Raw genomic sequence first — 19,934 nt, 5'->3', positions numbered from 1 at the left:
ACTCCGGTTAAAATCATAGTAAAAACTCTGGTAGATTCTTCTTCAAACTCTGCCAGAGAGGCAATAACACGCTCCGGTGCTATTGTAAAATAACAAACTTTTGATTGAAGTTATAAAAACTAAGTATAATCACCATAGTCCTCTCACACATCCTATCTAGTCGTTGGGTGCAAGAGAATGACTGGGAGTGACGTAGAGGGGAGGAGCTATATGCAGCTCTGCTGGGTGAATCCTCTTGCATTTCCTGTTGGGGAGGAGTTATATCCCAGAAGTAATGATGACCCGTGGACTGATCACACATAACAGAAGAAAGCAACACTTTTTTTTTATAAACTGGGTACTGGCAGACAGCTGCCAGTACCCAAGATGGCGGCCATTAAGGCAGAGGGGGAGGGTTAGACAGCTGTTTGGTGGGGGATCAGCCAGGTTGGGGGCTAAGGGGGGCTCCTACACAGCAGCATATGTAAATATGCTTTAAAAAAAAAAAAAGCCTAAATATATATTTTATTTTAGTACTGGCAGAGTTGCTGCCAGTACTTAAGATGGCGGGGACAATTGTGGGGTGGGGGAGGGAAGGGAGCTGTTTGGGAGGGATCAGGGGGTCTGATGTGTCAGGTGGGAGGCTGATCTCTACACTAAAGCTAAAATTAACCCTGCAAGCTCCCTACAAACTTCCTAATTAACCCCTTCACTGCTAGCTATAATACACGTGTGATGCGCAGCGGCATTTAGCGGCCTTCTAAGTACCAAAAAGCAACGCCAAAGCCATATATGTCTGCTATTTCTGAACAAAGGGGATCCCAGAGAAGCATTTAGAACAATTTGTGCCATAATTGCACAAGCTGTTTGTAAATGATTTCAGTGAGAAACCTAAAATTGTGAAAAATTTAACTTTTTTTTTAATTTGATCGCAATTGGCGGTGAAATGGTGGCATGAAATATACCAAAATGGGCCTAGATCATTACTTGGGGTTGTCTACTACACTACACTAAAGCTAAAATTACCCCAAAAAGCTCCCTACATGCTCCCTAATTAACCCCTTTACTGCTGGGCATAATACACGTGTGGTGCACAGTGGCATTTAGCATCCTTCTAATTACCAAAAAGCAACACCAAAGCCATATATGTCTGCTATTTCTGAACAAAGGGGATCCCAAAGAAAAATTTACAATCATTTATGCCATAATTGCACAAGCTGTTTGTAAATAATTTCAGTGAGAAACCAAAAGTTTGTGAAAAAATTTGTGAAAAAGTGAACGATTTTTTGTATTTGATCGCATTTGGCGGTGAAATGGTGGCATGAAATATACCAAAATTGGCCTAGATAAATACTTTGGGATGTTTACTAAAAAAAAATATATACATGTCAATAGATATTCAGGGATTCCTGAAAGATATTAGTGTTCTAATGTAACTAGCGCGAATCTTGAAAAAAAAATGGTTTGGAAATAGCAAAGTGCTACTTGTATTTATGGCCCTATAACTTACAAAAAAAGCAAAGAACATGTAAACATTGGGTATTTCTAAACTCAGGACAAAATTTAGAAACTATTTAGCATGGGTGTTTTTTGGTGGTTGCAGATGTATAACAGATTTTGGGGGTCAAAGTTAGAAAAAGTGTGTTTTTTTCCATTTTTTTCTCATATTTTATAATTTTTTTTTAAAGTAAATTATAAGATATGATGAAAATAATGGTATCTTTGGAAAGTCCATTTAATGGCGAGAAAAACGGTATATAATATATGTGGGTACAGTAAATGAGTAAGAGGAAAATTACAGCTAAACACAAACACCGCAAAAATGTAAAAATAGCCTTGGTCCCAAATGGACAGAAAATGGAAAAGTGCTGTGGTCATTAAGGGGTTACACCTCACTTCCACTGATTCGTTTGCCCACCTACGAGTACATTCCTCTAACCCTCATCTTAGACACAGTCTTTGCATCAAGTGTTTATTTTATTTTTTCTTGTAGATATATTTGGCGCACTCTATTACCATTCTTTGGTATTTTCTTCAGATAGACATAGCGCATGCGTTAGGTGTTAGGTTTTATTTAGCAGATCGCGGTTGACAGTTAGATAGACATTGCACATGTGTTAGGTGCTAGGTTTATTTAGCAGCTAGTTTAGAGAGTTACGGGGCTCCAATAGTCAGCGTAAGGCTTCTTACGGCTGCTTTTTGTGGCGAGGTGAAAATGGAGTAAGATTTCTCCATTTTCGCCACGTAAGTCCTTACGCTGTATATATTCGGACTCTTTCTAGGGCAAAAAAAAAAAAAAAGAACAAACTGGAAGTTTGTCTAAAATCCACAAATAATGCAAAGATCTCTCAGAAGCATTCTCAGAATTAGGACACAAAGAAGGAATAACAATCTCTCTGCTTAGAAGGCAAAAAAAATAAATGACGTCTGTAAAACAGCCTTATCCGGATGAAAAATCAGTTAAGGATATTCACAAGATACAGCAGATAAATCATAAACTCTTCTAGCAGAAGAAATAGCCAACAGAAATAACACTTTCCAAGAAAGTAGTTTAATGTCCAATTAATGCAAAAAAGGAGGAGCCTGCAAAAATCTTAACACCAAGTAAAGATTCCATGGAGGAGAAACAGGTTTGATAACAGGTTTAATATGAATAATGGCACTCCCAAGAGGCTTCGATAACAGGAAGTGTCCAAGACACTAGTGTAATGGTTCTAAGAATATATTATGAGGATACAATATAGTGCACAGCAACCAGGATACTGATGGTTTAGCCACATCTATTCAATAAGTTGATTCATTTGTAAATTCTTACTGCCATTTTCTGTATTCACAGCGGGTAGTGTCATAGACACTTGCGCTTTACCGCTTAAGCACATATCATACAATATTGCTACAAAGTACATCTAGGAACTGGTATATCTATTATATTTGTGACTTAGCTTAACAGCGGGAAGTGCCTTTGACACTAGCGAAACCGCTTAAGATCTCAACACTGTAAATTATATTTTATTATACTGCTACATAGGGAACTGATACATTTGCTTCACCTGTTACATATATACTAATAGCGGGCAGTGTCTTACAAACCAGCGTAACCGCTTACATTAATATCTACGGTGACATTTTATGTACGCTTGATATCCTACCAATATGGATGTTTTAGTATAATTTCTCCAATTCTCAGCGGGCAGTGTCATAGACACTTACGCATTAACGCTTAAACTCTTATTATACCACACAACTACTTAGTATATCTAATAACTGGTATATCTATTAAATTTGTAACACAGTTTTACAGCGGGCAGTGTCTTAGACACTAGCGTAACCGCTTAATATCTCACCACCTCAGATTATATCTCCTTATACTGCTACATTAGAAGCTGATACTTTTGCTCCATTTGTTACTTATATACCAATAGAGGCAGTGTCTTTGACACTAGCGAAACCGCCAACGGTAAAATCTACGGTGACATTTCATGCATGTTTGATATCCTAACAATATGGATGTTCTAGTACAATTTTTTTGATATGTGGGTAGCGCTTTAGATTCGGGTGGCTGTAGCTAGAGGCCTGTATCATAACAATTTTGGATGTATATTTAATATTTGATCCGGCCCACCGGGGACTTTTCATTACTTTATATAGAATTTCATCTATTACGAACAGTAATTGACACTCTAACAAACGGAATATATAATAGCATATGTTAGATTTGTGTTTTTATATGGGTATTCATTATTACATTTTTACATGAAACTATAAAAAGTTAATTTTTAATTAAACAACCTTCTTGTTCCTTTTGTATTCACACACTAAAAATGATATTCTATACTTGATGATTATGAGTGGTTGAGTGCTAGTATGTACACTCTTTCTGTAATGTTACTCTTACATTTCCTGTTAATATGAACCAGAGCCTGAACAAAACTGTGAACATCAGGAAGATTAGCAATCTTTCTGTGGAACAAGACTGAAAGAGCAGAAATCTGCTCCTTCAGAGAACTGGCAGATAGGCCCTATGTAGACAATCCTGCAGAATACTGGGAATTCTGAAAGAATGCCAAGAAAAAACATAATCTATACACCAGGAAATAAAGGTCTTCCAGACCTTGTGATAGGTCTTCCAGACATTGTGATAGATCAAACATAGAATCAGAGAAACTAGGACTAATCATTCAATTTCAATGGCATAAAGTTCAGTTACTTGATATCTGGATGGAAAAACAGATCTTGGGACAGAAGGTCTGACCGAAAAGGAAGAGGGCAAGGAGCGCAACTGGACATCTGAACCAGTTCCACATACCAAATCCTGCAAGGCCGTGCTGGGGTAATGAGGATTGCAGATAACTTCTCTAGCCTAATCTTGGAAATTACTCTCGGAAGAAGAACCAGAGATGGAAACAGATAAACAGGCTGGAAAGACCAATGAACCACTAGAGCATCCACTAACTCGCAAAGTACCTGGGAAGTTTGTTGTTCAAACGAGAGGCCATCAGATTTATCGCTGGGAGATCCCAAAGATCCACAATCTAATTAAACACATCCTGGTGAATAAACAACTCACAACTGAGAAAGTCTGCCTCACAGTTGTTCACTCCTAGAATATGAATTGTAGAGACCAGACAAGAATTGGTTTCTGCCCATGAGAAAATCCAAGAAACCTCACTCATTTCCCGGGAACTGCGATTTCCTCCCAATGATTGATATAAGCTACTTCTGTGACATTGTCTGTCTGGAAATGGAGATGAGACTCCCTCTTCAACAGAGGTCAAGCTTTAAGGGCCCTGAAAATTGCAGAGAGTTCTAGAACATTGATTGGTAACCTTGCCTCCCTAGGATCCTAATCTCCCTGTGATGTCAGAGACCCCCAAACAGCTCCCCAACCTGAGAGACTTGCATCTGTAGTAATCATAGTCCAGGTAGAATGATCAAAAGAAGCACCCTAAATAATAAACTGATAATTCTGCCACCAAGTTAGAGAAGGACTTGTACTGGGATCCAAAAAAATACTTTGAGACAGCTGAATATAATCCCTGCACCATTGCCACAGCATACAAAGATGAAGAGGCCTCATGTGAAATCGAGCAGATGGAATGGCATCTGAGGCTGCAATCATGAGACCTAGGACTTTAATACACAGAGCCACTGAAGGAAACGAGAGAGACTGAAGGTTCAGACAAGCTGACACCAATTTCCACCTTCTCTGCTCTGTTAGAGAAAGACTCATGGATACTGAATCTATTTAGTAACCCAAGAAAGTTACCTTTGTCTGAGGAAACAAATAAATCTTTGGAAAATTGATCCTCCAACCATGCTGTTAAAATAACAACAAGAGTCGGTTGGCGTGAGATATTGCTAAAGGAAAAGATTGAGATAGAACCAAGATATTGTCCAGGTATGGAAACACTGCAATTCTGTGAGACCTGATCACACACAAAAGTGCGCCAAGAACCTTTGTAAATATTATTGGGGCTGTAGCCAGACCAAAAGGTAGCAAAAAATGAAACAATGAAGGGAAGACTTGAAAAGGGCATTTTAAGTAAAAAATAATATGACTTTGTCTGTCCCTCTTTCCCTAATGTCCCAACCTTCTATATTTTACCCAAGATCCATAAGAATCAAGAAAACCTACAGGGAGACATATTGTCTCTGGTGTGGATTCACTGACTAGCAATGTATCCCTAAATATAGATAGGATAGTACAACCTTATGTTTGTTTGTACTAAATCATATTTGAAAGACACGTTGAATATATTAATAACAGTAAATGATATAGAGTGGGAATCCAACTGGTGGTTTGTAACAGCTGATGTTACCTCATTATACACAATTATTGATAAAGAGAAAGGTCTAAATGCAGTTAAAAATGTTCTTAGCTTAGAAAAGGAATTACATAGAGATCAATTGGATTTCATTTTAAAAGATATTGCACTTATATTGGATACTAGCTTTTTTTTGTTTGATTAACAATATTAACTTCAAATCAGTGGTACTACTATGGGTACCAGATTTGCTTCAAGTTATGCCAATTTATTTATGGCAGCTTTAGAGGGTTTATTTGTGTTTTCTTCTCCCCTTAGAGCGAGTCTGGTATCCTATAAGCGGTACATTGACAACTTGTTTTTCATATGGAAGGGATGAAAAACTGACCTGGAACTTTTTATGCATGGGTTAAATAATAACGAATGGAATGTTGACCTTAAATGGGAGAGTAGTCAGGATTCTATTCTAATCCTAGATTTGGAAATTTACATTAAAAATAAGCACATCCGCTCAAGAAATTATTTTAAACCAGTAGATGTGAATAATTACATCAAATTGAATAGTTGCCATCTAAGAAGATAGTTATTAAATTTACCGAAAAGCCAATTCCATAGATTAAAAAGAAACTCTAGTAAAAATGAAAGCTTTAGCAACCAGGCAATGATTTTTAAAAATAGATTCATAGAAGAAACATATAAGGACAACTTTATAGATACGGTCATTGAGGAAGTCTCACAGAAAGACAGATCTGAGTTCCAGTATAAAAAGCAGAAGAATAATCTAATATCTGAAAACAATAAAGTTGGTGCAATAATTCTGGATTATAGTGTACAAAATAAGGAAGTCGTTAACATTATTAATAAACATTGGGAAGTGCTAAGGAAAGACACTAGTTTATGCTGTGTCTTACCTGATAAACCTAAAATAGTTTTCAGAAAAGCACCCAACATAAAAGACAAAATAACCTTGAGTTATTTAAAAGAAAAAAAAAAGACAACTTGGTTGAAGGGACAGTCTACACCAGAATAATTATTGTTTTAAAAAGATAGATAATCCCTTTATTACCCATTCCCTCGTTTTGCATAACCAACACAGTTATTTTAATACACTTTTTTACCTCAGTGATTATCTTGTATCTAAGCCTCTACAGACTGTCCCCTTTTTTCAGTTATTTTGACAGACTTGCATTTTAGCCAATCAGCTCTTACTCCTAGATAACTCCACGTATGACTCACACGAACTAACACCCTCTAGTGGTGAAAAACTGTCAAAATGCATTCAGCTTAGAGGCGGCCTTCAAGGTCTAATAAATTAGCATATGCACTTTCTAGGTTTAGCTTTCAACTAAGAAAACCAAGAGGAGAACAAAGAAAAATCAGTTATAAAAGTAAATTGGAAAGTTGCTTAAAATGACATGCCCTATCTGAATCATGAAAGTTTATTTTGGAATAGACTGTCCTTTTAAATAGGGATGTTAAAGGTTTTATCAAATGTGACTCTTTTATGGGCTGTACACATTTTGGAATCCAAAACAAAACCCAGGTATGGCCGCCAAATATTTTTATATTTGGCGGCCATACCTGGGAACACATCCCTGGTTTCAGGGCACATAGCACTTGTAGAAGGTAAAATTTGAACTGACCTTTTACATTTTTTAAAGGCGGGAGAGCAGCCAATGCCTCAGAAACTGCAGATTTGATAAAAAATGTTCATGGTAGGAAATACTACATCAGCATTATCCTGTAATGAACAAGTAGTAGGTGCATTAGTACCCAGAGAAAAAGCATTAGATTGGTCTGATTGCATTAACAAATCTAAACATGAGCCACATAAATTAGCTGGAGAAGGCACTTCAGCTTTCTTACAATAAGCACACCTAATAATGGTAGAAAGGTGTTTTGGAGACTCAGTTTCTTTTGGTAGATGGGTACATGCTCCATTATAGCATATCAGAAAGCAATTTAATAAACACTAAATCCCCCTTAAAAAGCTCTTGAGGAATGGAACCCATTAACCCCCTTCTAGTTTTTTACAAAATAGAGTCACAGGTACAATGTGTGCTTAGTCGAACTGCAAAACAAAGCAGAATATATTAACATTGAATCCGAGGGCAGAAAACGCTTCTAGTGCATGCGAAAAAAACTGACAACTAAAAAGGGGATTTTGAACGCCAAAACCCAACACGTGCATAACCGAGCAAACGTGCGCTAACCCAATGTGTGTAAACCGGCGTGCGAGTAAACTATAGAAAGACTAAAGGGACATGTGCTAACCCGACAAGTGTTCCCCCGACGTGCGCAACCTCAATGCGCTGAAAACTAAGCACACCAAAAAAGCTGACTCTCTCAAAAAAGCAAGGGAATAGCAAAAAGGACCAGTCCCAGGGTCATATATATTAGCAAATATATAAATAAACTATAAAAGTACCCAAAACATAGCTATATGAGTGTCTAAATGTTAATAAAAAGATACTTACCAATAGACACTCACCCACTAGCAAACAAGCAGCAGACAGCCAAACCAGTACTGAAACATATCAGCAGAGGTTATGGAATAAGAGTATATTGCAGCTACATAAAGGGAGACAAAACTAAGACAAGTCCCTGCGACCAATTATAGAGGGTTTATGAAAAAATTTCCATCAGGTAAAAAAACAATCATAAACCATACCCCATATACATTCATCTGACAAGCACTGTACTCTGAGGGGAAACCATGCCTCAATATAGAATGAAAACCCCTCTCTCTGAAGAATCAAATGCACATATTCACTGCCAAAGACTATGGCACGTGTAAGGTGGGATGGGTCTTATAAACCTCTTGGGGTTTGGGAATCTTTGCCTCCTCCTAGTGGTAGAGAAGAGTAATTCCCCAAGAGTAATGGATCATGGAATCTCACCACCCGTATGAAAGAAATATGTGCTTCCCCTGAACTAAGAAAGTTTAATTTTTACATTGATATTCTGTTTAAACTGCTGTCTAGCTGCTCATTTGCAGCTGCCCTGCAAAAAAAATCCTTAGGAGACAACAGACAAATGGATTCTCATTAACAAAGTCTAAATGACCCCCTTTAACAAATATCAGACAAAACAAAATAATTTTTTAAGTGATTGTAACTAACTAAGTAAGCCCAAATAATTTTCACTTTTCTCTGACAGCCAACTCATGCACTGTAGGATGACTGTACTGTGCCTTTACCTTAGATTGCTGAATTCTGGCTTTCCTGCAGTATAAGAGAAGATACTAAAAACCATCAAAGCTACTAATAACCAGTTAATAAGCAGAGGGCTGACATAGCCTGCAGCAGCCAGTGAGCGAGCGCACAGCAGGATTGTTATTTTCTTATGATACTCTTGGATGTCTGTTGTAGGAGACTTGAAAGCAATGACAACTTCTCACTGATAATGTGCACAGAAGCTTTGTTTTATTCTCTTAAAGAGCAGTAAAAACATACCTGTCCTTTTGAAGAAGAAAAATAAAATGTTATCATTCTAATGTGTGTGTTTGTGTTTCCAGCAGAGAGATTTTTGGATACTGATGGTAATTAAAATAAAAGTATTCTATACTGAGTTGTTTAGCAATTGTCAATAAATAAAGTTGCATGGAAAATTATGATAAATTCAACAAATTACAGGATTTGTTAATTGTTTTTATTTTACTATGTACAGAAAAAAAAAGGTGAATTCCAGTGTCATGTTTCAGCAAAAGCATTCAAGCTCACCTGCTAACATTAAAGGGACAGTCTACAATAGAATATATTATTGTTTTAAAAAGACAGATAATCCCTTTATTACCCATTCCCCAGTTTTGCATAACCATCACAGTTATATTAATATAATTTTTAATTCTGTGATTAACTTGTATCTAAACATCTTCTGACAGCCCCATGATCACATGACTTTTTATTTATTATCTATTGACTTGCATTTTAGCCAATTAGTGCTGTGTTGTGCTGACTCTTATATAACTCCCTGGGCGTGAGCACAATGTTATCTATATGGCCCACATGAACTAGCAGTCTCCTGTTGGGAAAAGCAAACAAAAAAGCCTGTGATAAGAGGCTGTCTGTAGTGGCTAAGAAACAGGCAGAAATTTAGAGCTTTGAAGGTTATAAAGTTAATATAACAATGTTGGTTGTGCAAAGCTGAGGAATGGGTAGTAAAGGCATTATCTATCTTTTTAAACAATAACAATTTTAATGTAGACTGTCCCTTCAAGGCAAACTATTAGTGTGTCCTTTTCTATTACATTTACACATGATTTGTTTAAAACTAGTTGTACTATGTTGTCGTACCTTAGTGCTATTTACAACCTTTTTAAAACACCTTTAAAAAGAACCGTTTGGGCTCAATGCCAGACCATTAACCATTTCCAAGATATTAAATTGACACAACCCATATTTTATCTTTCATGATTTAGATAGTGCATGCAATTTTAAGCAACTTTCTAATTTACTCCTATAATCATTTTTTTCATTCTCTTGCTATCTTTATTTTAAAAGCCAGAATATAAGTTTAGAAACTGACCCATTTCTGGTTCACAACCTGGGTTGTCCTTGCTGATTGGTATATAAATGCTATCCAGGGTTATGAACCAAAAATTATCTGGCTCCTTAGCTTGCCTTTCTTTTTCAAATAAAGATAGCAAAGAACAAAGAAAAATTGATAAGAGGAGTAAATTAGAAAGTTGCTTAAAATTGCATGTTCTATCTGAATCATGAATGTGTTTAATCAAAGTGAATATAAAAAGGAAAAGATTGTATAAAAAAATAGCAAATAACTTACTTGTTTTAATGCAAAATTAGCACCTAGAAATTATCAATGTAGCCAGGGCCAGACTGGGAAATCAAACCGGCACTGGAAATTTGTATAGACCGGCCCAGCCCCGTCCCCCTCCAGCCCCGCCCTGTCAGTCTGTGTTCAGTGTGCAGTGCTGCAGCCCCCTCCATGTGTGTAGAGGAGTAAATGAAGCAGAACATACAGCTGATATTATTATTATTATCATTAACCATAATAGTTCCTAACACATAATGAGTGCATGATAGTACATGTGGGAGGGAAAAGGCAACTTCACGTTCACCCGCAGACGGTGAAGGGGGGCATGTATAAAGCAAACAGTGCAGGGAGCAGTAATAATGCGCGACTTTCCTGTCTGGTCCCAGAGTTCCCCAACCAGCAGAACCTTACCTGCCCTGGTCCCCGTTCCCCGTGCTAGTTCAGCACATCCCGGAAACGGCTCTCTGCACTATACCTGTCCAACCATGCTGCTCGCTGTCACCGGCCGCCCGCGTACTATTTGTTTGCAGCCCCACAGAAGACAACACTGTGACTTCAGGCGTAGTGAGTCAAGTCCGTGTGCAGAAGGGAATACTTTATCATAAAGTATTTACCAATGATAAACCAACATTATCATGCAAAGGGCTGCATACATAGTCCCTGAGTCCTCCAAAGAATTGCAAAACTCTTTAAATTAGTAAACTTGTTCACAAGCAAATGTTTCAATCCATAGGGAAGCAGAGCTATCTGAGAGTATTGATGGGGGCTGCTGGTTTAGCCGCGGGCTCATTTGCATGCTTCCTTATCATTGGTCAGAATGCAAAACATTTCGGAGTTATCACTCCACACACTTCTGCAGCGGCCCTGAGTGTAGCTCCTGCACCCAGTGTGATAAGAGCAGAGAATTTTTATTACCTAAGTTTTCTTCTGTCAGTTCAGAGCATAAGAAAATTTTACTCCCTGTTATCTAGTCTATTCACTAGCATAGAAGTTTCATGACATCAGGCTAAGATAAAGCTTCCTGCAAAAGCCTCCTGTTCTGTCAGATCAGCGAATTCATCAGACTAGCGAAGAGAAGTAACGTTCTGTCAGCTGTCTGATTAATACACACTGCGCAATCGCTGCTCTTATGCCACTACATCACAGCCCATCAGAAGTTAAAACAGTTACATACATAGGCCTAGATTTAGAGTTGGGCGGTAGCCGTCAAAACCAGCGTTAGAGGCTCCTAACGCTGGTTTTTACCGCCCTGGAGTCAGTCAGGAAAGGGTCTAACGCTCACTTTGCAGCCGTGACTTTTCCATACCGCAGATCCCCCTACTCCATTTGCGTATCCTATCTTTTCAATGGGATCTTTCTAACGCCGGTATTTAGAGTCTTGGCTGAAGTGAGCGTTAGAAATCTAACGACAAAACTCCAGCCGCAGAAAAAAGTCAGTAGTTAAGAGCTTTCTGGGCTAACGCCGGTTTATAAAGCTCTTAACTACTGTGCTCTAAAGTACACTAACACCCATAAACTACCTATGTACCCCTAAACCGAGGTCCCCCCACATCGCCGCCACTCTAATTACATGTTTTAACCCCTAATCTGCCGTCCGCACTCCGCCGCAAGATATGTTATATACTTATGTACCCCTAATCTGCTGCCCCTAACACCGCCAACCCCTATATTATATTTATTAACCCCTAATCTGCCCCCTCAACGTCGCCTCCACCTGCCTACACTTATTAACCCCTAATCTGCCGACCGGACCGCGCCGCTATTATAATAAAGTTATTAACCCCTAATCCGCCTCACTCCCGCCTCAATAACCCTATAATAAATAGTATTAACCCCTAATCTGCCCTCCCTAACATCGCCGACACCTAACTTCAAGCATTAACCCCTAATCTGCCGACCGGAGCTCACCGCTACTATAATAAATTTTTTAACCCCTAAAGCTAATTCTAACCCTAACACCCCCCTAACTTAAATATAATTTAAATCTAACGAAATAAATTAACTATTATTAAATAAATTATTCCTATTTAAAGCTAAATACTTACCTGTAAAATAAACCCTAACATAGCTACAATATAAATTATAATTATATTGTAGCTATTTTAGGATTTATATTTATTTTACAGGTAACTTTGTAATTATTTTAACCAGGTACAATAGCTATTAAATAGTTAATAACTATTTAATAGTTACCTAGTTAAAATAATTACAAAATTACCTGTAAAATAAATCCTAACCTAAGTTACAATTAAACCTAACACTACACTATCAATAAATAAATTAAATAAAATACCTACAATTACCTACAATTAAACCTAACACTACACTATCAATAAATTAATTAAATACAATACCTACAAATAAATACATTTAAATAAACTAACTAAAGTACAAAAAATAAAAAAGAACTAAGTTACAAAAAATAAAAAAATATTTACAAACATTAGAAAAATATTACAACAATTTTAAACTAATTACACCTACTCTAAGCCCCCTAATAAAATAACAAAGCCCCCCAAAATAAAAAAATGCCCTACCCTATTCTAAATTAAAAAAGTTCAAAGCTCTTTTACCTTACAAGCCCTTAAAAGGACCTTTTGTGGGGCATGCCCCAAAGAATTCAGCTCTTTTGCCTGTAAAAGAAAAATACAACCCCCCCCCCAACATTACAACCCACCACCCACATACCCCTAATCTAACCCAAACCCCCCTTAAATAAAATTAACACTAAGCCCCTGAAGATCATCCTACCTTATCTTCACCACGCCGGGTTCACCGATCGATCCAGAAGAGCTCCTCCGATGTCTTGATCCAAGCCCAAGCGGGGGGCTGAAGATGTCCTTGATCCAACTGAAGTCTTCATCCAAGCGGGAGCTGAAGAGGTCCATGATCCGACTGAAGTCTTCTATCAAGCGGCATCTTCAATCTTCTTTCTTCCGGATCCATGTTCATCCCGCCGACGCGGAACATCCATCTTCACCGACGACTTCCTGACGAATGACGGTTCCTTTAAGGGACGTCATACAAGATGGCGTCCCTCGAATTCCGATTGGCTGATAGGATTCTATTAGCCAATCGGAATTAAGGTAGGAAAATTCTGATTGGCTGATGGAATCAGCCAATCAGAATCAAGTTCAATCCGATTGGCTGATCTGATCAGCCAATCAGATTGAGCTCGCATTCTATTGGCTGATCGGAACAAAATATATTCTTCCATTTTCTTTAGAGAGGTGTTTATACATGACCCACTTTTATAAGTTATAAGCTGTATATATAAATTTCAGTTTTAACCAAGCAATGGAAACCCTTTTGGTTTGTTAAATTATATTAAAATGTTTTGTTAAATTATAATAAATAGAAAAAAATACTCTGTGCTTGTCATTATAAATAAAATCTCCCCTCTGTAACACTGGCAACCTTGAGTAAGCAGTGATTTGTTTATATACGGTTGTGTTAGCCAGTTCTTGGAAACCTAATACAATAAAGTGGTCACTATAAATGGCAAATCATATTCAGGAGCCTTATGCCTTCAAAGAATGTCAGGTTATATATAATTACAATGCTCTGACTAAATAAGTACATTTTTCTAACATAAATATGATAAGGGAAAGAAAGCTTCTTTTTTTTTCCTTTCCAAGCTTCACACGTGTTTATTATTGACAAGATAAAATAAATTAAGATTACTATGACAAAAACAACTAAGTATTTTTTTCCCTTACTAGAGGGTTAAAAGTAATAATCCTGGAATAGTTTTGCACAATAATTATTGCATTTTATAATTTATTATATTATGGGCTAGATTACAAGTGGCGCGCTATTAGGGCTTCCACTTGAGCGTTAACTTCGCTAGAAGTTAACTTTTTGCGCACTTTGGGTAGTGCATGTATTACAAGTTGAAAGCTGAAAAACTAAAACAAAACACATATACTCTCGTTTAAAATAAGAGTGCTAAATTGGACATGAATTATGCATATTTAACATTCCAATGTTCTTCACATAGAAGAATATGTTCTATGTATTATTAAATAGATATTTCTAACCTGAAGTGCAGATCGCGATTGTGCTTGAGCCAACAAGTTAGCGCACCACTTGTAACCTAGCCCTTTATATTTTTCCTCACACTTGAGATTGAAGTAATAACCAGTAAAAAAAAAAAAACAACACAATTTGTTTTCTAAGAAATTTAAAAAAACAATCAATATTTATGTAATTTTATACTGTAAATAATAATCACCAAAAGAAAGTTTTTTGTTTTTTTTTCAATCATTGCTTCCACTACTTCCCTTCTTGGTATTTTGGTATTCCATAATAAAGTAATACAGAGTTAATCAGACAACTTGTAATAATTTAAAAATGCATTCCTTTATTGACAGTTCTTCATATTAAAATGTTCACAAAGCTAAGTATAACAAACCTAATAGGTAAGACACAGTAGGTTACACGTTTTATGCCAAAGGAAAACCCTCAGGGATATTTTGGAATTCCTCCCTTTCCATTCTTCAATTCCTATAATTTAATGTTTATTTGAAAGTATGTGTATATTTAAAGAGAACTATAAAGCAATAATATAATTACTTGTGTACATATTTATTTGGGGGGTAATATACATTTTGTTATCATGAATTATTATAAAATGTTGGATTTTTTTATGAGAAAGAACAGATAAAAAAAGAAAAGAATGAAAGAAAGATTACCCAGACGAAACACCTAACTTTTCAATCAGTTATACGCATCAAGACTTTCCTTCTTAAATATACACATTCCCTAGGATAGTTGAGCAAACGTTTCCAACAGTGATTCAAATGTAAGTTCTGTATTATTAATCTCAACAAATAAATGTGTGTGTGCATTAGTGAATGTGATATTTGCAGACATATGTGTGTGTGAGAGCATGTATATGTATGTATATACTGTATAGATAGATAGATAGATAGATAGATAGATAGATATGTGTGCGTGTGTGTGCGCAGGTATGCATATGTGTGCGCATGCATATGAGTTATTATACTAGTATTTGTGTCTGTTCATGTGTGAGTGCCCATATATATGTGTGTTACAACAAGGGTTGACTTACAAGTGTCCGGGGACCCACCACCTGTCACAAGCTGTCATGAGTAAGCACACAAGACTACCTGCTATCATAAGTGGTAGTGTGTTCAGTTGCTTCTTAAGAGGGAACTGCATAGTGACATGTGACACAGTACGATAACATTTGTTTCCCATTAATGTGTTTCAAATGAAACAGCCATGGTATTGACATTATAAACAAGCCAAACAAGTCCAAAAATCTTGCAAAAAGGATTTCAAATGGATTGGAATGGATTGTACAAGAATGTTTCTGAATAAAGAAAAAATGTGATAAAGCACTGGTAAGGATATGTGATCTTCAGGAATCCAGAAGTTAAAATTCTTGGAAGAAAAGGAAATAACAACAAATAGTGAAGTCCTGTATTCACAGATTATATCAAAAAAGAGGAGCTATAACTTAGCTCTCAGTAAAACGGCTCAAGTGTTAAGGTATAGATGGATCAGGGGACATCAAACTTCGTAAAAGCTATTTATTACTTCAATAAAATCACTCAGGATAAGGGAACAATTGTAAACCACAAAGCCAACTGTAGAATCACCAAACACGCCATTCACAGACAGCTGCAGAGTGTTAATTTCAACGTCCTAACCTTCCTTGTGACATCAGAGTCCCAACAGTCCAATCAGATCCGATGTACGTTTCACCGGTCGTAGCCAGTTTTTTCAAGGATATCCAGGTGTCCCACGTTGCTTACTTTATAGGCTAAGCTTCTTTCCCATTCGTTCTTCTTAATTGTCCATTTAGTTAACTCTTTATGAGACAAACTCTTGTACTTTATATCTAATACGTATTTAGGAAAAGTGCCAATGTGGGGAAATCACAGAAATAACACATAAGCCAATAATGTTTAAAATACAAATACATTATATACATAAATAAAAACAGAATTTATGTTTACCTGATAAATTACTTTCTCCAACGGTGTGTCCGGTCCACGGCGTCATCCTTACTTGTGGGATATTCTCTTCCCCAACAGGAAATGGCAAAGAGCCCAGCAAAGCTGGTCACATGATCCCTCCTAGGCTCCGCCTTCCCCAGTCATTCGACCGACGTAAAGGAGGAATATTTGCATAGGAGAAATCATATGATACCGTGGTGACTGTAGTTAGAGAAATTAAATCATCAGACCTGATTAAAAACCAGGGCGGGCCATGGACCGGACACACCGTTGGAGAAAGTAATTTATCAGGTAAACATAAATTCTGTTTTCTCCAACATAGGTGTGTCCGGTCCACGGCGTCATCCTTACTTGTGGGAACCAATACCAAAGCTTTAGGACACGGATGATGGGAGGGAGCAAATCAGGTCACCTAGATGGAAGGCACCATGGTTTGCAAAACCTTTCTCCCAAAAATAGCCTCAGAAGAAGCAAAAGTATCAAATTTGTAAAATTTGGTAAAAGTGTGCAGTGAAGACCAAGTCGCTGCCTTACATATCTGATCAACAGAAGCCTCGTTCTTGAAGGCCCATGTGGAAGCCACAGCCCTAGTGGAATGAGCTGTGATTCTTTCAGGAGGCTGCCGTCCGGCAGTCTCATAAGCCAATCTGATGATGCTTTTAAGCCAAAAAGAGAGAGAGGTAGAAGTTGCTTTTTGACCTCTCCTTTTACCAGAATAAACAACAAACAAGGAAGATGTTTGTCTGAAATCCTTTGTAGCCTCTAAATAGAATTTTAGAGCACGAACTACATCCAAATTGTGCAACAAACGTTCCTTCTTTGAAACTGGATTCGGACACAAAGAAGGCACAACTATCTCCTGGTTAATATTTTTGTTAGAAACAACTTTCGGAAGAAAACCAGGTTTAGTACGCAAAACCACCTTATCTGCATGGAACACCAGATAAGGAGGAGAACACTGCAGAGCAGATAACTCTGAAACTCTTCTAGCAGAAGAAATTGCAACCAAAAACAAAACTTTCCAAGATAATAACTTAATATCTACGGAATGTAAGGGTTCAAACGGAACCCCTTGAAGAACTGAAAGAACTAAATTGAGACTCCAAGGAGGAGTCAAAGGTTTGTAAACAGGCTTGATTCTAACCAGAGCCTGAACAAAAGCCTGAACATCTGGCACAGCCGCCAGCTTCTTGTGAAGTAAAACAGATAAAGCAGAAATCTGTCCCTTCAAAGAACTTGCAGATAATCCTTTCTCCAAACCCTCTTGTAGAAAGGATAGAATCTTAGGAATTTTTACCCTGTTCCATGGGAATCCTTTCGATTCGCACCAACAGATATATTTCTTCCATACTTTATGGTAAATTTTCCTAGTTACAGGCTTTCTAGCCTGAATAAGAGTATCAATGACAGAATCTGAGAACCCACGCTTTGATAAAATTTAAACACCAAAAAACTCTGAGCCATCTCCGTGGAGATGTTGCCTGTGCAACGGCAAAGAGAATGACTGGGGAAGGCGGAGCCTAGGAGGGATCATGTGACCAGCTTTGCTGGGCTCTTTGCCATTTCCTGTTGGGGAAGAGAATATCCCACAAGTAAGGATGACGCCGTGGACCGGACACACCTATGTTGGAGAAATTAAAACATTTCTTCCAAGAATTTTAAACTTCTGGATTCCTGAAGATCACATATCTACCTACCAGTGCTTTATCACACTTTTTCTTTATTGGTTATATATTTTTTTGTGATATTACAAGTTAACATTTATTTTTTGATTTGTCACAAGAATGTGCTTTATCACACTTTTTCTTTATTGGTTATATATTTTTTTGTGATATTACAAGTTAACATTTATTTTTTGATTTGTCACAAGAATGTTTATGGGTTGCACTGATTCCCTATGTGTTTTAAAGTTTAGAGATTTATATATATATATATATATAGGGAATAGGGTTCATATCACAGTTTATTCATGCAAAATAGAGAATGTTTAAAAATAAAATCTGGTTTTTGGACTTTACATTACATTTAAATTAAAAACATCCTGGCATAAGCAGGGTAAGTAATGTAAAACATAAAAAAAACATAAAAAATACACATACATAAAAAAATTAAACAAAACAAGCAGGTTTATTAGCATTTCAGTTTTTGTGTATGTCAATCAATATATGACTCGCCTTTATGTAAAGAGATAGTATACTGTAAAATAGTTTTTACCCTTAATGTGCTTCCAATGGCATGTAATTCCAGCTGCAGAGCATAAAATGTATAAGAAATGGTTTCTTTAAGCTTTTTTTGTACATGAAATAGGTGGTTGAATGGGATGAGCTCCCTATTTTATCAATTTCTGTACACACATGATTCTTTATATTACCTCTGCCTGTACCCAGTACTTAGAGAGAACAATTAAAAAATTAACATTTTATAACTTACCTCTTCAAACCCCACTGGAAGAGTAATTTCTTCTGCTGGCTATGTTTGCATACCTTTTGTATAGCCAATATTTAAGTATAATAACTTAGAGTACAGGTAGGGCTACTACAGACAAAATTATATATTTCAAATGCCAAAATAAAGCTAAGGGACCTATCTGTAAACAATTCAATACACTCCAGCAGGTAAACTGAATTATTGGAAACACATTAAAGAGGATAAAAATAGGGTACACTAACCCTTTAAATCTGGTGAGTTTGCAGTTGAATATTAATTTGTTTGTCTCATCTGAAAACTATATGTCAGGCAAAAGATTGACTTACCAGTGGTGAAGATTATTTTTCTGGGATCCTGAAATAAAATGAAAATCATACAGATGAAATTATGGTTGGAAATAAAATCTAGGCTTTGTTTAGCTGATAAAAAAAAAACAACCAATTATTAAGTCACAAAAATATTCAATATGCAAATTGTGACAAATGACCCATTGCATTGCATAAATCTTCATTTATTCTGACACATGGGTCCTTGAGTTTCTGTCATCTTGGAGACAGAGAAAATCAAAGATATTGTTCTACGTGATGTGATTAATGCGTGTTGTGAGATACAGTAGCTGTGTATTAATTTTTTTTGGTTGTTTAATGTCTACATTAAGCTTATTTCCACTATTGAGCATAATCAACAGAATTGACAGTATTCGTCAGCAAAATTGATTAGAACCATAATATTTTTAAATTGTAATCTATTTGTTAAGTTGATTGAATAAATTTGACGTTTTAATCATTCATATAAAAATGAATGATTTAAACCCTTAAAGACCTTGTTTGTTTGTTTTTCTGTTTTGTTTTTAGATAACAAGACCAAAGATTCAGTTTGGTCTTTCATGTAATATATTTGTTACAGCCTTCTTGATTGAAAAAGGGGCCCTCAGGGGCGGTACATGATGCCAGTTCACTTCATATTTATAGTAAGGCTTTGAGAAACACCAGGGGCTTCC

The 19,934-nt window shown here is 36.7% G+C and overlaps 1 protein-coding gene across 2 annotated transcripts in view; it reads right to left on the bottom strand.

The window, feature by feature from the left end:
* Positions 1-19,934, bottom strand: part of NOX4 (NADPH oxidase 4) — a 719,402-nt gene that overhangs the window by 581,101 nt on the left and 118,367 nt on the right. For both annotated transcript variants that reach the window (XM_053708631.1, XM_053708630.1), the window contains exon 6: positions 19,261-19,288. In XM_053708631.1, the coding sequence (XP_053564606.1) occupies positions 19,261-19,288 (28 nt within the window). The remainder of the gene's footprint in view (positions 1-19,260; positions 19,289-19,934) is intronic.

The sequence above is a fragment of the Bombina bombina genome, chromosome 3, assembly GCF_027579735.1.
Source record: "Bombina bombina isolate aBomBom1 chromosome 3, aBomBom1.pri, whole genome shotgun sequence".
In the NCBI taxonomy this organism is placed as follows: domain Eukaryota; kingdom Metazoa; phylum Chordata; class Amphibia; order Anura; family Bombinatoridae; genus Bombina; species Bombina bombina.
The sequence above is the reverse complement of the archived record's forward strand: the minus strand, read 5'-3'. Positions and strand labels throughout refer to the sequence as shown.